The sequence below is a fragment of the Rhamphochromis longiceps genome, linkage group LG18 (assembly GCF_057381845.1).
Source record: "Rhamphochromis longiceps isolate RC_006_pf linkage group LG18, R_longiceps_female_GT1.1, whole genome shotgun sequence".
NCBI classification, from domain to species: domain Eukaryota; kingdom Metazoa; phylum Chordata; class Actinopteri; order Cichliformes; family Cichlidae; genus Rhamphochromis; species Rhamphochromis longiceps.
Window position 1 is genome coordinate 24698542 of NC_140574.1, and position 17905 is coordinate 24716446.

At 42.5% G+C, this 17905-nt stretch overlaps 1 protein-coding gene across 6 annotated transcripts in view; it reads left to right on the plus strand.

Annotated features, from left to right (window-relative positions):
* The window catches only part of st3gal3b (ST3 beta-galactoside alpha-2,3-sialyltransferase 3b), a 39243-nt gene extending 24964 nt beyond the window's left edge, over positions 1-14279 (plus strand). For all 6 annotated transcript variants that reach the window (XM_085390419.1, XM_085390417.1, XM_085390420.1 and 3 more), the window contains 3 exons: positions 6900-7046; positions 8838-8984; positions 11804-14279. In XM_085390419.1, coding sequence (XP_085246545.1) covers positions 6900-7046; positions 8838-8984; positions 11804-11893 — 384 coding nt within the window. In that variant the 3' untranslated portion in view covers positions 11894-14279. The remainder of the gene's footprint in view (positions 1-6899; positions 7047-8837; positions 8985-11803) is intronic.
* Positions 14280-17905: the final 3626 nt, after the last annotated feature.

Consider the following 17905-nt stretch of genomic DNA (forward strand, 5'->3'; position numbering starts at 1 on the left):
TAGCAGCAGGAAAAATGCAGAGTAAACACCAAGATGTTTTTATCTGCACGTTTGATTTCACCTCCCGTGATCTCAGGAAAAACGTTCCTAAAAAAAATAATTGTAATAATGAATTTTTTTTAAATATATGCGTGCTCATTATTTTAAAACTATTTTCCTTTACTTCTTACCACACAAACAGGTATTTAATGGAATAAAACAATCATACTTTTGGTAAAGAACTATTTGCAGGAAATCCTCATCATGTAGCAGCAAGCCCCCCCCCCCCCTGCACCCCTTTACTCGATCCATTTTGTTCGTGCTAGAGGGTAACATAATGTAACTCTGGACAGTTGTCCTTCGGGAACTTTCACAGCCGGGAATTTCTTTGTGTAACCTGCATACTTGGAGCTGGAAGGGATGAAAAACCTTTTTTACTTGCCTTCTGTGGTTATGAAAGCAAGTGTAATTTTTTTTTTTTTCCCTGAAAGGTTAGTGGGTGGTACACACTTGCGCAGTTCCGAATGACTCATCTAGCCGGTGGTAAATGTGCCGGACTATCCTTCATTTATTGCAGATTTTCATGAGCCTAGAGTGCAGTCTTGGAAAGCTGGCCAGAATACAAATTAGCAAGACAGTTTCCCAATCTGTTATTTAGAGTTTCGGACACTTCCACAAACACGCAGACTCACGCAAAGAAATCCAGTCGTGATCACATCTAATCCTTCTTCCTAATTGTGCCTGTCCTTTTTAATACATACACAGTCCCAAAGCATCACAAAGCTTCCAATTTCCCTTATCCCTCATTGTCTACCTGATTACAAGCTAACTTTCTCACTCTGCCTTAAAATTGGACCCCACAACGGCAACAGGCTGGTTGATTGCCACATTACATGCTGTTTACACATGTGCTCAAACGCGATTTCCACGATTGCTGATATAGTTTTTTTTTCTCTCCTGGGTCTAATTTGCAAATTTTTTTTTTCTCCTTCATGCACAGTGTGCACTCACAGTTCATGCACACACAGCCTGCATGTGTTTGTATATGTGGGGATATTTTTAAACAGATCCAGTGAAAGATATACAGCCGGTGGTAAACACGGGGTTTGAAGGTGGAGTGTCGGTGTTCTATCTCTCCTGTTTGTTTACAGGAGCTTTCGCTGCTGGCTGCAGGGCAGAGAGATAAATGATGGATGCAGACAATTTGTCGAAGAAAGTACTTCTCCTTTAATAGAAATGCCGCCAGGGGTTCTTATTCCAAAGTAACAAAATACTATAGTGTAGCCAATATTTCTGTCTTTTGGTAATGCCAAAAAAATCGAGTGTAGCTAAAATATCGAGTCTCTAGAATGGCAAGGGTCTCCACATTATTGAGAAATTTAAATGTAAATTCCCGATGGCTGGAATACTGGTGTGAGCCAGTGAGCTGTGTCACCCCGTGTGGTGCCCAGATTTTTGGGTTTACATACTTGTCATTTTATCCCAAAAAAGTTTATTGCAACCCTTTCACTGTGGATGAACTGCAGGAAGGTATATGGCTCTTCTTTTAAGCCCAAACATCTGTGGAGAATCCCCCAGTTGCATGCATACATGCATTCATAAACATTTACATACTTGTAAACATGGATTCTGAACGTGAACCAAGTGACTAACGTGGTGTCCGGATGTCACTGATTGCCACGAGTGTTGTGTTTCAGAAGTGCTTCACCTACATAGCCTGCTGTGATTTACACTGGGACCTGTACACTGGGTTCCTTTGGTGCTGTGTTCCAATAGAGTGGATGTTGATTAATGATGTATTTATGAGAGTTTAAGGCGACCTATTAATTGTCAAAAGGTCACCAAAAGAACCAATGTTTGTGTTGTTGTGTTTTTGTTTAGTTTTTTTATTCATTTGTTGTTGTTGTTGTTGTTGTTGTTTTTTTTATATATATAATGAGATACAAGCAGATCCTTGTGACACTGCTTGTGATCTTTCAACACGTCACCTGTTATTTCCCAGAGACTTTGCTGCACCTGCTGGTTTTAAAGGTTGTAGTGTTGTGAAGCGGTGAAGCATTGGCACGATTTTCATCTTTGCAATCGTGGAAGTTTGAAGATTTGTGCTTCCCATACCGAATAACCTCAGAGAGACCAGGAATCGATCAATCACTGTGACCTCAATGGGAGGAGAGGTTGTGGTATGTGTCAAGAAAACAAAAAACACAAATCGGGGACCGCTTCAGATTCCCTCCTAAAAACAAAGAGGGGGAATATTATAAGTGGACCTTTAGTAACTGTAATCCCCTGCTGCGCACCTCCAAGTTTTACTGCTACCTCCCTCCATTCAGACATTCTTGCACAAATGGCTCCTCTTCAGAGGAGCACTTAAGTGGTAAGACACTACCACTTGTAAACTCAGAGACCTGACATGTACACAGTGCTAATGACCTCCAGGCAGCTGTAATTGTGATTGTTCGCAGTTTGGGGCTGCCGTTTCGTTTTCAAAATTGCTTTAAGTCGGCCCTCCGGAAATTCGGTCCACCTCGTCTGAGCCGTGCAGCTCCACGGCACAAACATCAAACGCAACCACATTCTCGCTCGGTAAGTTTACAGGATTGAAAAACTCCAAAAAGTGTTACGGTTGTCAATCAGGGAAGTAAGGCCATTCGTTGCTATTGAAGCAATACTCTGAGATCAATCTGAAGAGTAGTCACATGTAAGCTAAAACTGAAAACCGCTTCTGGTGACGAGATTGTTTGGTTTCACTGCTTGTGGCAGATGGTTTACGCTGAAGGCATTTAAAGCCACTTGTAGTAATCCTGCAAATGTGAAACCTTTTTCCCTTTATCCCCCATATTTCATTGTTGTTCCGTGTGTCTGCACTTTTTGCTCGGACCCCCAGAAGCTATAGACTGAGCTGGCTGTTTCACTTAACACAGCGGACCACTTTAGTTTTAAGGTGAGTTCAGTTTTGGTTTGGGCTGGAAACCACAATGAAACCAAAGCACGCTAAAAACTCTCAATGCAAGGCTCTAAACCAAAGCTGTTGCTTATTTGAGCCTTTTTATGCAAGGACACAGGATACATACCATTATGTTTATGGACAGTCTAATTTAGGTATCTCACCAGCACATGATCTTAGTTACCTTTTTCGAGATTTTTAGCTCTGTTGTTAACGACCTTTTTCCTTGTACCATTCCTTTTTGCTTCACTTTTTCCATTTGTTTGATCCTTTCCATCTTTAGGCTTACAGTAGGACTTCTCCTCATCCTGTGGCACGCTTTAATCCTCTGATTCAAGATCCCTTTTTTTTTTTTTTCTTCTTCTTTAATGGTTTATGTAATTGTGATTTTTTCCAGCAGCTTTGAAATCACAAAACAAATACACTTAGCCTTTGTAAGGCTTCAGCTCAAGCTGACAAGTTACCTGTACTCTGCCATCTACTTTAATCGTACATGCTTTTGTTTGTGGTTTCCGAGGAATCAATAATAGTCCTTTTCTAATCTCAACAGCCTTACTGCTCTGTTGGTACATCCTCTTCATCCTCAGCACAGAAAAATCAGTATTGCACAGATATTATCGCAACATCACTGCATTGATATAGTGCTGGGGATTGTCTCACACAGTGCATACATTTAGAACTGCATTTCCAGCTCTCTGCACTGTGTGGTAAACAATGTTTATAATTAGCTCTCAAGAAATGCCATGAATGTTGGCTGTAGTGGACAAATGTGTGTAATTCAGAGTTTGAGGTTAAGCCAGCCCGAGCTGTATGCTGTGCTTTGATGTAGCTGTATAAGCAAGTATAAGCTTGCTGTTCCTGTTATTTGGAGAATTGTTGAATCTGTGAACTCATCATTTCTGCTCATCTGCGCTCAGTTCAGGCTCGTTATGCTTTGAGATCCACCTTCTGACAAGACGGCAAGGAGTTGTATCATCTTTTCCTCAACACGGTTGACTGGCACTAAGCTGATTTTTAAGTTTTTGTAACTAAGTAATGTTGACCCCCTCTAGGATCTATCTCCTTGCATTGCAAATAATTAACTCACCCAGTTCAGGTTTGTTTTAACAGGTGCTTTATTGGAGCGCACTGCCTTGTGCACACACTTAAATCTAATAATCTAAACCAATTTAACCATAAAGCTGTCACAGGAGAACGGAAACAGTCATTTCCTCTTTGAACACAGCTCAGTGACAGCCCAGCCAGCCAATGCAGTACACGTGTGTTCACCTTTGAGCATGTGTGCGTCCGTCATTAGCAAGTGGTGTGAAAGACTCTTTCCGTAGCTTCCTATCGTGTCTAGGGCAAAGTTACAGCGCTTTGTTTTGAGAAACAAATGCGTGCTCACACAGAGGTTAGCAGTTAGTCCACAGTGGGAGTCACATCCTGTTCCCTTAAGGCTATTTGTAGGAGCTTTAAGTACAGATTGTACGCTACTCATCGCTGGAAGTGCAGCCTTTTCAGTGCTGCTTTAAAGCAGTTTCTTTTACTCTTTATTTACTGGATACCTATCTTATGTCATTTTGATGTTCATTGTTCTTTGCTGTGTGTTTAACCTTCAATGACACATCCAAAACAGGGCTTATTGTTTGAAAGTGAAGTTCTTTCTCATTCTGCTCAGCGGTTTGTCGTCCTTCTCGCATATGTTTCATTTGTAATGTACCAAATGTTTCCAGTGGGTGGCAGGTGTTTACTGCACGCTAGCTAGTTAAGCACCAAGATTATTTTGCTACAAAGCCATATTAATGTAGTACATGCAGGATGTGGTTTGGTAAACTGTATATAATGTTCAAGCCCTAAATGTGCCTCTGTAGAAGCGCAAGTTGGCCATAAAAATAGATCAGTTTTCCACTTCCCCTTAATTCACCTTAAATTATCTCTCAGGTACAAGGAAGTCTGTGGAATTAATAATTTTCTTTTGGTATTTTAACATTTATTTCCTGCTCCTGTGATGTGTTCCTGAGCCTGTGCGTTGACTCTGTACAGAACTGTCTGGTTTTAATGCAGTGCAGCCCGAGGCTGAACATCACAGCCATTCATGACTTGTTTTCAGTCTTGTTCTTGTGCACAGGAATGCCACTGAATTCTCTGAATATTTTTTATGATCACTAAAACATTTGTAGTTTTATGTTTTGTTTTGTTGTTTTTTTTTTTTTCTAAACCATTTGCTCACCAAGTTTTCACAGCATTTTGAAATCCACCATATCTTTCCTTCTCAAAGTTTGGGATCAAGTAAATCATTGCTGTCTGTTTTTTGTTTACATGTTACAAAGTGTTACAGCGTTTTGGAAAACAGGGTTGTGAGCAGCTTCCCACATTCCTGAACTCATAAACATACCCACCGTTCCCATCCTTCCTAACAATCCCAAATCCTTACATACTAATTGCTCATACATTTCTCAAAACCACCTGTACTTGTCTGATCTTCAAAGAGATCCCCACCCTGTGACGTGTGTGTGTGTGTGTGTGTGTGTGTGTGTGTTATTAGCTGCTCTCCTTCCTAGAATAAAGAAAAAAATGCATCACTCTTTATTCAGCATACACAGACCTGCACACATCCAAACAGCTCGGCTAAATAGATTTCTGGCAAACACAAGCTGTGTTGACAGGAGAGATGAGCTGCTGTTCCTGTCGCGGCTTGCCGAGGGCACAGAGCTGGGCCTGCGTTCAAAAAGAGCCGCCACTGTTGAACCCACAAAGCCATCAGACTTGTTGCTACTGCCTCTGCCAACACACACACACACACACATTGCTGTATCAAAGGCAGCCAGGCGAGTGTTTGACTGTTTGAACAGGTGATTCACATTGGCTTCATGGATCTGAGGAGACAAGTCAATCACACACTGTTAATTTGTTACTTGTTAATTTAGTGTAACATTTGAATTGAATGCAGTAAAGGAAGCTAGGACTCAGGATTCACTTGCATTATGTATAAACTTCTCCAAGGGGGAGCTTTTTGTCTGTCTCAGTTTATTAATATCAGTCGGCTGTTCTGGAAGGACCAAGTTGGGCAAGTGCCTTTCATTAGAGTTGCATAATTTTATTCAGGTGGTGTTACTAGCATGTCTGACGGGTTGTGCTTGCGACTGATGAAGATTGCCTTGTGTAAAAAGACCCGAGGTCTCTCGGAACACCCTCGGGTCAAGGTGTGATTTTGTGATTTTCTTTCTAATGCAATATTTACCCAGAGATGTTGAGTATGGATAGGTTCCCAGCAGGGTGTCTGACTTCAGACAAAAGTGGGTCTACAAAAGATTTTTTGTCAAAATCAATTATTTCACTAATATTGATATTTCCAGAAGCCTGAGAAAATTGTAGGAAACAGAAAGTCTCCGCACGGTAATGGAGCAGTTTTGCTCCAGAGTCGGTGCATATTAACACGGCAGCACTATTATCAGCACCTATAATCATTCTCCTTATTTGGTGTTCACTTAGATTATGAAGTATTCTTTCTCAGAAGGAAAATGGCACTAAAGCCTTAAAGGTTCAACTGTGTGTCGCACTATTGTCTTATCTAAATCTTCTAAAACTTTGATGAGGACTTTAGTGCAGCCTCTCGTTACCACTCTAGGGCAACTGCATCTCTCACAAACTGCTAGACTTTCCTTCTGATGGGTCAAAATTGCTGGTGTCCTGCAAACAGCAACCCCCAACCTCCCCTTCATTCATTAAAGGTCCAGAAGTAATTTCCCCAATCAGTGGTAGACGGAGCCTGGCTTCTGGTTTGCTTCTTTGTTTAAGGAGGATAATCTTTTGTTGATGTTTGGTTGGTAAATTTTAGTTGCCTATCACCAATGCCATCAATTGAAACCTTTAGTTTTTGTTTTTTCCCCATTTGTGCCTCTGTGACATGTCTCTAATCTGACAGTGTAAAATAAATTCTTTACCATACACAAACTGACCTTTTTCTGCTGTCCTCCATCTTTTTACTTTTCAGAGGGGCACAGATGGCTTTTGGAAGTCTGTGGCTCAGTCTGTGCCTCGGGAGCCGACAGAGATGAGAATCCTCAACCCCTACTTCATCCAGGAGGCTGCCTTCCAGTTCATTGGCCTGCCATTCAACAATGGCCTAATGGGCAAAGGAGTAAGTAACAGTGGAACTTTACTTTTGTTTTAAACCTTCACTGTAGGTATGTTGTAACTGCACACCCTTCTTAAAAAACAAACAAACAAACAAACAAAAAAAAACCTGCACTGTGTCCAGTGGTGTAACCTGATGTGCACCCCCCTTGAAATGTAACTGTGCAGTCCAGACAAGGATAAATGCTGGCAACGGCGTCGGCCAGTTACGTAGGCTACATCAGATATCGACTTTGTATGCATAGATGAGACGTTCATCTGTTTTTGTAAGAGAATGAGAGCTCGATATCCAGAAAGAATGGGGAGGGGATTGGACTGTGTTTCCAAATGAAATGCAGAATAATTACAGTCCCACTCGTCTGCGCCCTGCTTACACAAGAGTCTTTTTCCTTTTTCTTTTTTAAGTAACTAATTGAAGAAAATATACACATGTTATATAATCTGCTGATTCTGGAGCCATTTAGGGGCTTATTTTGCTGTAAGTTATGAGCAGAGTTCATTCTTGGAACAGGAGCTGCGATTAGGGAGCCACGGATCTAAAGCGTTCCGATCTTTCACTGCATTTTACTTCGGTACATTAAAAACTAGTGAATACTCGCTGTAACCCGGCGCCAGGGTGGATCCCTCTGCCGTGTCATCCCTTTAACCAGAGAATATTTTGTTTAAGAAGTAAAGTGATGAAATTTAAATTGGTGGCTATCAAATCGATTGCAGAGCAGAAAAATTACAAACTAAACATCAGACTGTTTGAAATTAAATACTGGTGTGCAAGTGTATATAGTGTGTGTGTGTATGTGTCTGTGTACACTTGGCAAGTAAAGGGGGGATAGGGGGAATTGGAGGGGACATGAGGAGTGTATCACCCTAACACCACCCTCTGGGGGCCACCAAGAACACCCCTGCATGAACTCAGCTCTGCAACATGTGTTGAACATGTGGGCATCACATTATATATGTGTGTGTTTGTGCGTAAGAGAGCGAGTGCATGATGATCTGTGTGCACGTTTGTGTTTGTGTCTGGGTGTTTGCAGGGCTGTCTGGCTGCAGAGTTGTATGATTTGGCACATTCTTTCCCTAGAAACACTTTACCGTTTCTCCTCTGACCATCACAGTGTATGTTTATGTACATGGAAATTAATGAGGAGGACTATTTGTTATACTGGTGTTTATGTTGAGTGTGTGTGGCTGCATGTGTGTAAAATAATCTCTTATTAGAACATGCAGTGGGGGGTTGGCCAGCTGCTGGTTCAGCTCCACCTACCCTGAGGGCTGCAAATCAGGGTAATGATTTAAATAGGGCCTCCCTCCCTCTGCTTTCTTCTGCACCCTGCATTCCCCCCCCCCCCCCCCCCCCCCCACACACACACACACACACACACACACCCTCTGTTGTTCTGCAACATCCTCACACACAATCAAACACACAGAGGCCCTTTTACCTACCCCCCCAAATCCCAGATCTCTGGCACCCCAGGGCGGTTAGGAAGCACAGCTTCAACCCTGTAGCTCAGCGTGTCGTAGCAGGGGTTTACAGGCATCACATCTCAAAGGTAATAGTTAATCACCAAGTGTTCAGAGTCAGTTAGCAGCAGTGAAGTAGAACAAAGACAGAAGTACCGAAGACGGAGGGAGGGAAGCAGATCGAGAGTGGTAGAATACATCTGTGTCAGATGCAATGAGAAAATTATAATAATAATTGGGTAGATTTTCTTTTGTCATACCTGTGTGTGTGTGTGTGTGTGTGTGTGTGTGTGTGTGTGTGTGTGTGTTGCCCACACCTGTGTTTCTGCCACAGAACATTCCAACTTTGGGGACTGTTGCTATAACAATGGCACTGCACAACTGCGACGAGGTGGCGGTGGCTGGTTTTGGTTACGACATGAACAAGCCCTACGCACCTCTGCACTACTACGAGTCTGTCAAGATGTCCGCCATTAAAGAGGTGAGCGTTCGCACATCAGCACTTATTTCACTACAGGGTAATCCAGCATTGGAGGCACTCTTTAAGATTTCTTTAAATGAAATGCGGAACGACGTGGGCTCATTCCTAATGAGAACAATATATTCTAGCTGCTCCTTACCCTTTGGCCACAGTAGAATAACCAAAGTAACAACTGTAGACTTTGATTAGGAGGGACCACCACTCCTGTGAAGGAGTGCGAGGGGGACGTGAACTGGCCTACAGCCAAAATACATTCACTACAAAGCAGTCACTGTTTGGACTTATGGTAATATTAGTCCAAGAATTCTTTTGGGGTTCAACTTCTCCCATTTTTTTTCTTCTTTAAAGCCAAAATTATAACCGTTATGAGCTTATGGGAAGAAAAAATGCTTGGAGGTGCTCCGGAGTGCTAAACAGCTCTTTGCAGTTAGCTAATGGTTGTTCTACAAATATTTAAGATTACAAGGGACTGTTAAAGCTGCAGAGGTGTCAGGAACATTTTGTCTGATAACTGCGCCATCAGCTCAAAGTCTCTGGATGTTTTGTGAAAGGATTAACTTTCCAAAAAATATCCCTTCACTGATCCAATATCTTCTATAGTTAAGATGTGTAAATGCCATAGTATGCAATACACAGTATTTCAATACTTTTTAAACCATTCAGTGACCCCTCGTGCCCTTCAGATGGATGTAGACTACGCCCATCAGAATCAGGAAATGCTACATTGTAAGATGAAAGCAATCACTAAACAGCTTGTTGTGGAGTGATGCTTCAAAGAGGAAAAGCATGCCAGCCACATGGCCACAAGAGAGTAACGGCCACCTCGATACTGAGGTTTAAGAGCTCAGGCAATTCTCTTAATTTGTCACCTGTCTGTAACTTTACGTCCCATTTGACTTGGAAAATTAAGTCAGAGCTGCTTTCATGAAAGATTAAGAGCACAGATTAGTGGAAACCAGAGAAAATGTCTGGGGGAAAAAAAAGGGAAACAAACCCGTACGTATATTAAACCATAAACAAAATGAAAGATTGGTGAAACTTCCTGATAAATTAAAACATAAATTCATGAAAGATGAAAAATGAAAATCGTCGAACTAAATTTTTAGATTGAAGTGGGAACGGTTTTTCATCAGTCACTTAAACGATCGTTTTCTAAACGTCCTCATGACGGAGCTCTCTCTGCTCCATCACGTCTGGATCTCTGTGTTTACACTGAAACCGAGCTGAATCAGAGATGTCACCCCTGCGCTGACATGTGTAAACCATGAGCTCAGTATGATGATAACCTTTGTCTAAACTCCCAGTAAACCTTTGGCATTTATTGTCATCATCTTCATCAGCATTGTCATCATCAGCCATACATGGCTAATTAATGTTAATGTTTTTAGCCTTTCATTTTTTTTTATCTCTGTTGTTTGGAAAGCTTAACCAGCGCCTGAGGTTTTGATTTTTCTGGAACTTTAGAACTTAGGCCTGTTCTTTAACTGTCTGGGTGGAGGATTAAAATCCACAATACATGTCTATCTATGCATCCTCATTTTTGTCATCTCAAAGCTGTGCTTGGAAATGATCTAATTTAAACTGATCGGATCAATAGTTGATGAAATGACTGTGAAAACCCACAGAGAATGATGACCTGAGGCTGTGGAGCCATTGGCATCTTTCTGCTCATCTTCCAGTTTTGATTTTATGGTCGCAACTTTAACATTTTTGTCATGTGGAGTTTCACTAAAGAAAGAAGTCGAAGAGGAATAAAGTCTTACAGTTATTATTTGGAAGTTACCCAAAGACATGATTGCAACCAATGCATATGTTGCCCTGTCTGTCCCGTGTCATGTGTGCAAAGTGGATACGGACAGACTTTTAGTGAAGCTGGGAAGGCATTGGGGTTTTTTTCTACCCTGCTCCTCCTCGTCTTTTAGCTGCTTCCTATAGGGGTCACCACAGCGGATCGTCATTAAAGCTAATGAAACACCATAAAACCAGCCAGAGTGGAAGCTAAAAGCAAATAGAGCAAACTGTCTCGAGTGCTTACATGCTGGATTCCATATTAGATGACGACCCCACAAGGTGCACTTTTCAGTTTCGCTACCTCTGAGTAGTTTACATGAAAAACGCCAACTTGTGTGCAAATATTCACAAATTACTGGCAACCAAATCTGCTAGCGACCAAAGCAGCTGGAAGGAGCTTTTCATGGTGGACCTTTTTAATGATAGCGATTGCACGTAACCTTAAGTAAATATTTGCCAACTGGTCGCGGAATACACGCTTTTCTCTCCCAACCAGTGGTTGCCAGCAGGTTGTTATTGTTGTTATTGTATTTTAAATGTCATTGTAATTTTGCTGTTGACTTCTGCGAAAACTGCAGGTTATTGTTCTTTCAGGCTGTGGCGTTTCCCATCATGTAATTGTAGGAGGCTTGACCCAGACAGACACACAGCCAGACCTTATAAGAGAGTCTTGAAGCTCTCCACTTTTTTTTCATTCTCTCTCATAGGTCTCTTCCTCCACCCTGTGCCTCCTTTCTCTATATATTCCCTCTCCTTTTATCCCTAACTATCCCACTGGACTGAATTCTTATAGCACAGCAGGACAGAAGACTGACCACCATGGCTTAACACATGCTCCATTGTTGTACACTTGAACACCCACATGTATAGACACTGGGGATATAGTAACCCTAAACTTAACATACAGTTTTGTCTGGCACTGTTGGAAAATGTGCTGTTTAATATGCCTCCTCCCACCACTTATCCTCGTGTTTCATCTGTGATGTTGTATCTTTCTGAACATGTCCTTTCCTTTGATTATCCTGCAGTCATGGACACACAACATATCCAAGGAAAAGGAGTTCCTTCGTAAGCTGGTGAAGGCAAACGTCATCAAAGATCTGACCAATGGTATCTAAGTTTACACCCGCCCACAGTCTCCCTCCGCCATTCCCAAAAGACTACTAGCAGGAAGCTGGGAAATGGATTGACTTTTTGAAGAAGGAAAAAAAAAAACCTCGAGTCCGGGTGGCCTGCACACTGCCGGGGTTTTTATATCAAAGGATATTTAAAAAAGAATAAAATACAGGAGGGATTCTGTGGAGAGACGCGCGCACACACGTGCCTTCTGAACCAAAGACTCTTGCTGATTGAAGCGGGGGGAAACGAGCATGGGGGGAGCACTGGATCTGCATAGTTTTGCGTCTTTTCAAAAGACATTCGCAGGAACGCTCCGCCGGCCCCACACTGCAGTGTTTACCACTTCAAAGCCCCGAGTATTACATGAATGAACAGTAAGAGCAGAGGTGACACTTTATGACCCACAGAAGTCAGAGTTTAGCTTGATGTTCCGGTCAGTCTGGTGAAGAGACAGAAGACAAAGGGATGGAGAAGGACTATTAGAATGTGTGGGGATGGTTGAATATTAGCAGTGCCAAATGTACCTCGTAGAGAGAAGAGGCCACCCCCCTCTCCTTCTGCTGCCTGAATGTATTCTTGTTCCTCATTGTAAATATCAAAAATAATTTTTACTGTGCTTTTTAAAGCGCTGCAGCAGCTGCCCTGATCCTCGTCTGTCACTACTTCATTCATTCATTTTTTTCCCCCCATTCTGTCCTGACTTAAAAACTAACACGTGCTCCACCAGATGATCCCTGACACCCCCCACCTGTCACAAAGACTGGTGTTGCTTTGACACACTAATATAAGCTTGCGGCTCCTCATGCTGTTTGCATCAGGTAAGAAGCCACCAAAAAGCTAAATATTAATGAAGACTGAAGCTCTTTGAGGTATTTAAAATTGAAGTTTATGTGAGGTATTTCAAAACTCTACATCTTCTTTTTTTCAATAAAGATGCTATCTTTTGTAGTTTTTAAAGTTGACCACCTGTAAGCGAGAAAGTAAGACACTGCAGTCTCCTCTTACTTAATCCTATCTTTGTTCATGAGACATAAAGTGATCCAGGGTGTTTTATGGCATCCCTTTTCCATTCTCCTGTTGCTGCAGAGGTTTTGTTCTTCACTAAATGGTGAACTCTTAGATTGTGGAATATATATTATTGTTTTTTGTTTATTTATTTTGTTCCAAAGTCCCAGTGTTTTGGTCACAGGCAGGCCTGCTTTCTGTTCTAAACAAAAGTTTGCATTTGTGCTTTAAACTTCAGCACCATGTGCTTCCCCAGAGACTGCAGCATCATCTAGGCTTGTGGCAGAAGTAACCGTGCGACTGAATCTGCTTTAAACTGGATGGGTGTTAAATGTCTGCACCTCTTCATTTTCTTTGTTTTATGCAGCGTTTGTTAACACAACACATGTGACCTTCTGTGACAGCGGGCGTTAAGAAAGAAAGGAAAAAAAGTTCCACAGGTGATAAATGCCACCTTCAGTTTGAAATTAATGTGCTGCTGAGGCCTTTGCACTTCTCACATGGAGATCCTGTTGCAGGCTTCTCTGTATTTTAACATTGAACATATTCGTGATCTCTCTCACACACACACACACACACACACACACACACGCGCGCGCAATCTCCTTCAAACAGTGAGGGAGAGCGAGAAGATGCATATGTTCATCATATTATATGAATGCGATAATCAGCTTTATATAGTGATGGTGCATTTTAAAAACTGCTTTACCAAAGCAGGGTTTATTTTACTTTTTTTGTGAATAGGGTTTTCTCCAGTTTTCTGTCTTTTTAACTCTTCTATTGGAAGTGTAGATTGTATACACATACACACACGCGCGTGATGCATTGCTATTTTTGTTTCCTTCATGCTCATTAGTTTCCACACGCTGCCAGGGTCGTGCATCGTCACGCCATGCACAGTTCCTTTCGGAATGGTTCTCCTGGGTTTGAAAATGGATACTTTTTTCTTTTTTGGAAAACTGGGCCCCGTTTGGGCCTTTGTCTGAGAGCAAAAGGTACAGGGAACATCTGAGCATTGCACTATCATGAGGCACTGTCAGTGCCTTACACCTCATCACCTGGAAGCTGTAGCGAGGAGTGTGACTGCTGTGAAAGAGAACAAAGGCAGCTGATTCCGGTATGTAGGCGCAGCTCCAGCTCCGGGTCAGGACAGGTCTCATTCCTGGGGTTTGGGACCGGTCCACTTCATGTATGTACTGTATGTACATTGTATACAATCCAAGGTCAAGTTGAAGCCCTATACTGTTTTGTGTTTTGTGTTTTAGGGGGAAATGATGTATATATTGTACTTTAATAAACAAGATGGCTACTTACATTAAATCATTTGAAAACTATGATTTAAAAAAAAAAAATCAAATATTTGCTGTTTGAACCCTAAAACACAGAAAACTACTAGTATAGTCTTCAAAGCTACGAGTCTAAGCAGATCCTTAATTGGAAAGGAGCCCATTTCTGTCTTACTTTTTAGGTTTTTAATTTTAATTTTTAAACGAATGCTGGATAAGTTCACATGTGTTACGTCCAAATTGCCTTTTTTCTTTTCTTCTAATCTGTTCAAAATAAAGCAGAATGTATTTGCTTTTGTTGTTCGTGGTATTTATAAATCTTTAATTTTGAAGCATTAACAGGAGGTCAAAGTGATTGAACGTGTTAATTCTTTTTTTTACACACGCGCGCGCGCGCGCGCACACACACACACACAGTTACAAAAGGCTTTCTGTTACCTAATAAAAAGGTTTGTAATGGAACTTTGTGCGTGTGGTCTTTTCATTTTATTGTAAATGACCTTATTGGAGACATGCATGAGTGTCCAAACTGATTGTTTGTGCAGGAAATTAATTTGATGTGGTTGGTCCACCTTCTGCTTTTAATCTAGCTTTTATCACAAAGTGCCAGCTCTGGGCTCAAATATGTCTGCGGCGTGGCCCTCGGTGTCTTAGTCTGGCATGCTGATAGTGGAGCAGTCCTCATGAAATGTGCAGCAGGTTGGAACACCGTCTGCCTCCTCCCGTTTCAGGGGATACAGAGTGCAGGAAACCCAGTGGAGATGAAGGAGGGATGGGATGGAGCAGTGCGGAGAAGGGGATTTCCTCCGCTGATCTGTGCTCTGTATCTCCAACCTGCAGAGCCAGGGGAAATCATTTTTCAATCCTCCAGCGACCAGGCTTCCTCTCTAATTCACTCCTTTTTCTCTTGTGTGTTTATCTCGCTCCCTCTGTTACTCGTTTCCCATGTTGTGCTCTGCTGCACTGTTCACTTCTCCCTCTTCACCTGCTCGTTGCTAACAGGGATCAAATTTCACTGGAAGTCACGAGGGACTCATTTGAGACACACAATGAATACACGGTACTATTCAGCTGCCGCACACAAACTTTCACTTCCCTACAAACGTGATCATAAACCACAGCTGTGAGGTGAAGGAAGACAAGACGCCGAGGGCCCTTAAAGCGCCTCCACAGCGTCCCATCCCATCCTGCTGTTAATGGGGTGCCAGAAACTTGCCCCCCCTTACACACACACACACACACACACACAAGTCACGTCTCACTGGTCACCGCAACCGCAGAACTCGAGCTACCCTGACTCGACAAATTTCCAGACGTCCACAAGGGTGGGGTCGAGTGCTCTCTCCCTCCCTGCAGCAAGGGGAATATTTGCCACCTGGGATCTCCCCGAGGCAGCTGGCCGGCCCGGCTGGCTGGAGGCGGCTGCTTTCGCTGGTCCGGTAGACAGGGTATGAGCAGGCCTGCACCTCTTCAGCCGACGGACTTTTTATTCTGAGCGACAGGTTCCCCCTGGCCCCACCTCCTCTCTGAAGGCTTGGAACAGAGAGGCCACGACCTCTGAGCCTGAAATTCAAACTCCTCGTAAAAAGAAAGTTGGAGAGGGTGAAAACACCCATTCAGACACCCGTTTCTCTCTTCCCCTGCTCTGTTTAGCTAATGCCGGGTCAGCTGAGATGAACATTCCCACACAGTGTCGTTTACCTTTGTCTGTGGATCGGACACACCTACAGGGCCTGTCATGCTCCTGTAATGCAGATGGATGTGTCTTCCTTTCCCGTCGGCATCTGAACTTGTCCTCTGCTGTGGCTCATTCTAGATCAGCTGAAAGTTGATACGTATTGGATTATGGATGGAAAGATGTATATGTATATATTTTAATGGATATTTTATTCTCAGAGGAAAATAAATATATATTATTAGTAGTATTTCCTGGCCCGATTCTTGATTATCCAAAGCAATAAACAAGACCTTGTGTGCATAGACGTTTGACTATTGATTGATTTGATAGCAGCCCCAATCAAGCCACATGCCGACGCTTTGCTTTATGATTTGTTTGTATGAACAATGATACAACAAATCTGGTGGACGCCTGCAGGAATGCAGCTTTGAAATGCTGGGATGAGGCGGTAATTACTGGAGATTTATCAGCGCCGTGTGTACACTTGTTGAGCTAATGTGGAAACGGGGTGCTGTGCAATCTGCTGTTTTGCTGCTCTCCCAGCTTCATTGTGCTCTCTCTCTCTCTCACAGGTGTGGCCTGGGGGCTTTAAAATCAGAGTATTGGAAGAGAGGAGTTCCCACTTGAAAAGTGAAAACAAATTTAAATGTGGGAAGAAGCCCAAGAAAAGAGAGTCACCTTTTGGATAAAGAAAGGACAAATGGGCGACAGGGGCAGTGACCTGTGCCTCCAGAAGAGACCAGAGAAACGTTGGAGAGAATACAAAAATATACTCCGAGTCTCCTTCACATGACAGCACTCTTCTCTCTCCCCTCTGTCTCCCAAAAAGTGATTTCCAATGCTTCTCTGTGTTTTCTATGTGTAATACCTTTGCTTATATTGCTAAGTAGACTGCAGTCAACAGGAATTAAGAAGGGATTATATATAAAATAAAGAAATGACCTGTTTTGCAAGTATCTCTATAACCTACATTACAATCAATCCAGTCCAATACCTCGATAGAACTGTTAGTTGCAATTTCTGCTTCCCTCTCGGCCAGATCTCTCTTAAAAAAAGACATTTTAATGTCAATGACACTTATTTTACCTGCATAAATAAAGGGTATATGAAATTGATGTCGCCAAATATTTATTCCAGCTGTTACCTTGTAATCGGAATGATCTTTCTTGCTCAAAATGGCTTGAAATTATAGGTCAACAAGCCATTTGCGGTAGTTCAAATACATGCAATCACTTTTTGCAGTAATTCAGTGCCTGCGTGTGTGTTTGTGTTTGTATGGCCTGGAAATGTGTGTGTTTTGCTTGCATGGGGTTTAACTGTAGGTGTACAAACAGTGTCATGCTGTAATTCCCTTTAACAATACTGAACAAGTTCATCGCCATAGCTCACAATGATGGATGATGTGGACACACTCGTTAGACACACTTGGATTTGTCGTGCCCTCTGCTCAAACTGCCACCTGCTTGCGGCCTCATTTGAAGTGGTGCCTGGCTCTACCAAGGAGGGAAACTTACATAATTTGGCAGATAGAGATGATATGTGTGAAAACTGCTTCAGGCATATTGAAGGAATCAAACAAAGTTCAGTTTTGACATCTCTAAACGCTTGTTTTGACATCTTTGATTCATCAGTAAGTCCCAAATATTCCAGAATTTTATGATCCTGGCGGGTCTACCTTTTCTCCTGTTGTTGCTGAGCTCATCTTTCTTATCTGATGGTACATTCCTGCATGTCAGGCACCTCAGCTGTGCGCTTTGTTGCCTTGTTGGTTGCTACTATTAATAGTACTTTGGCATAGACCAGGGAACCTCCCTGCATTTGTCTCTGCCTCAGCAGAGTGGGCCTGCAGAGGACAGCTATTTACCCAGTCTTTGTGCTCAGCGGGCCTCAGTGTTTGCCCTGCAGGGAGTGCCTCTGCTTGAGGGCCTTTTCGTGTGAATGTGGGTGGGTGGGTGGAGTGGGGTAACAGAGAAGAATGGGATAAACCCTATAGGATGGAGAAGGAGTGGGAAAGGTGCTTGATTTGGATTGCAGTGATCAGG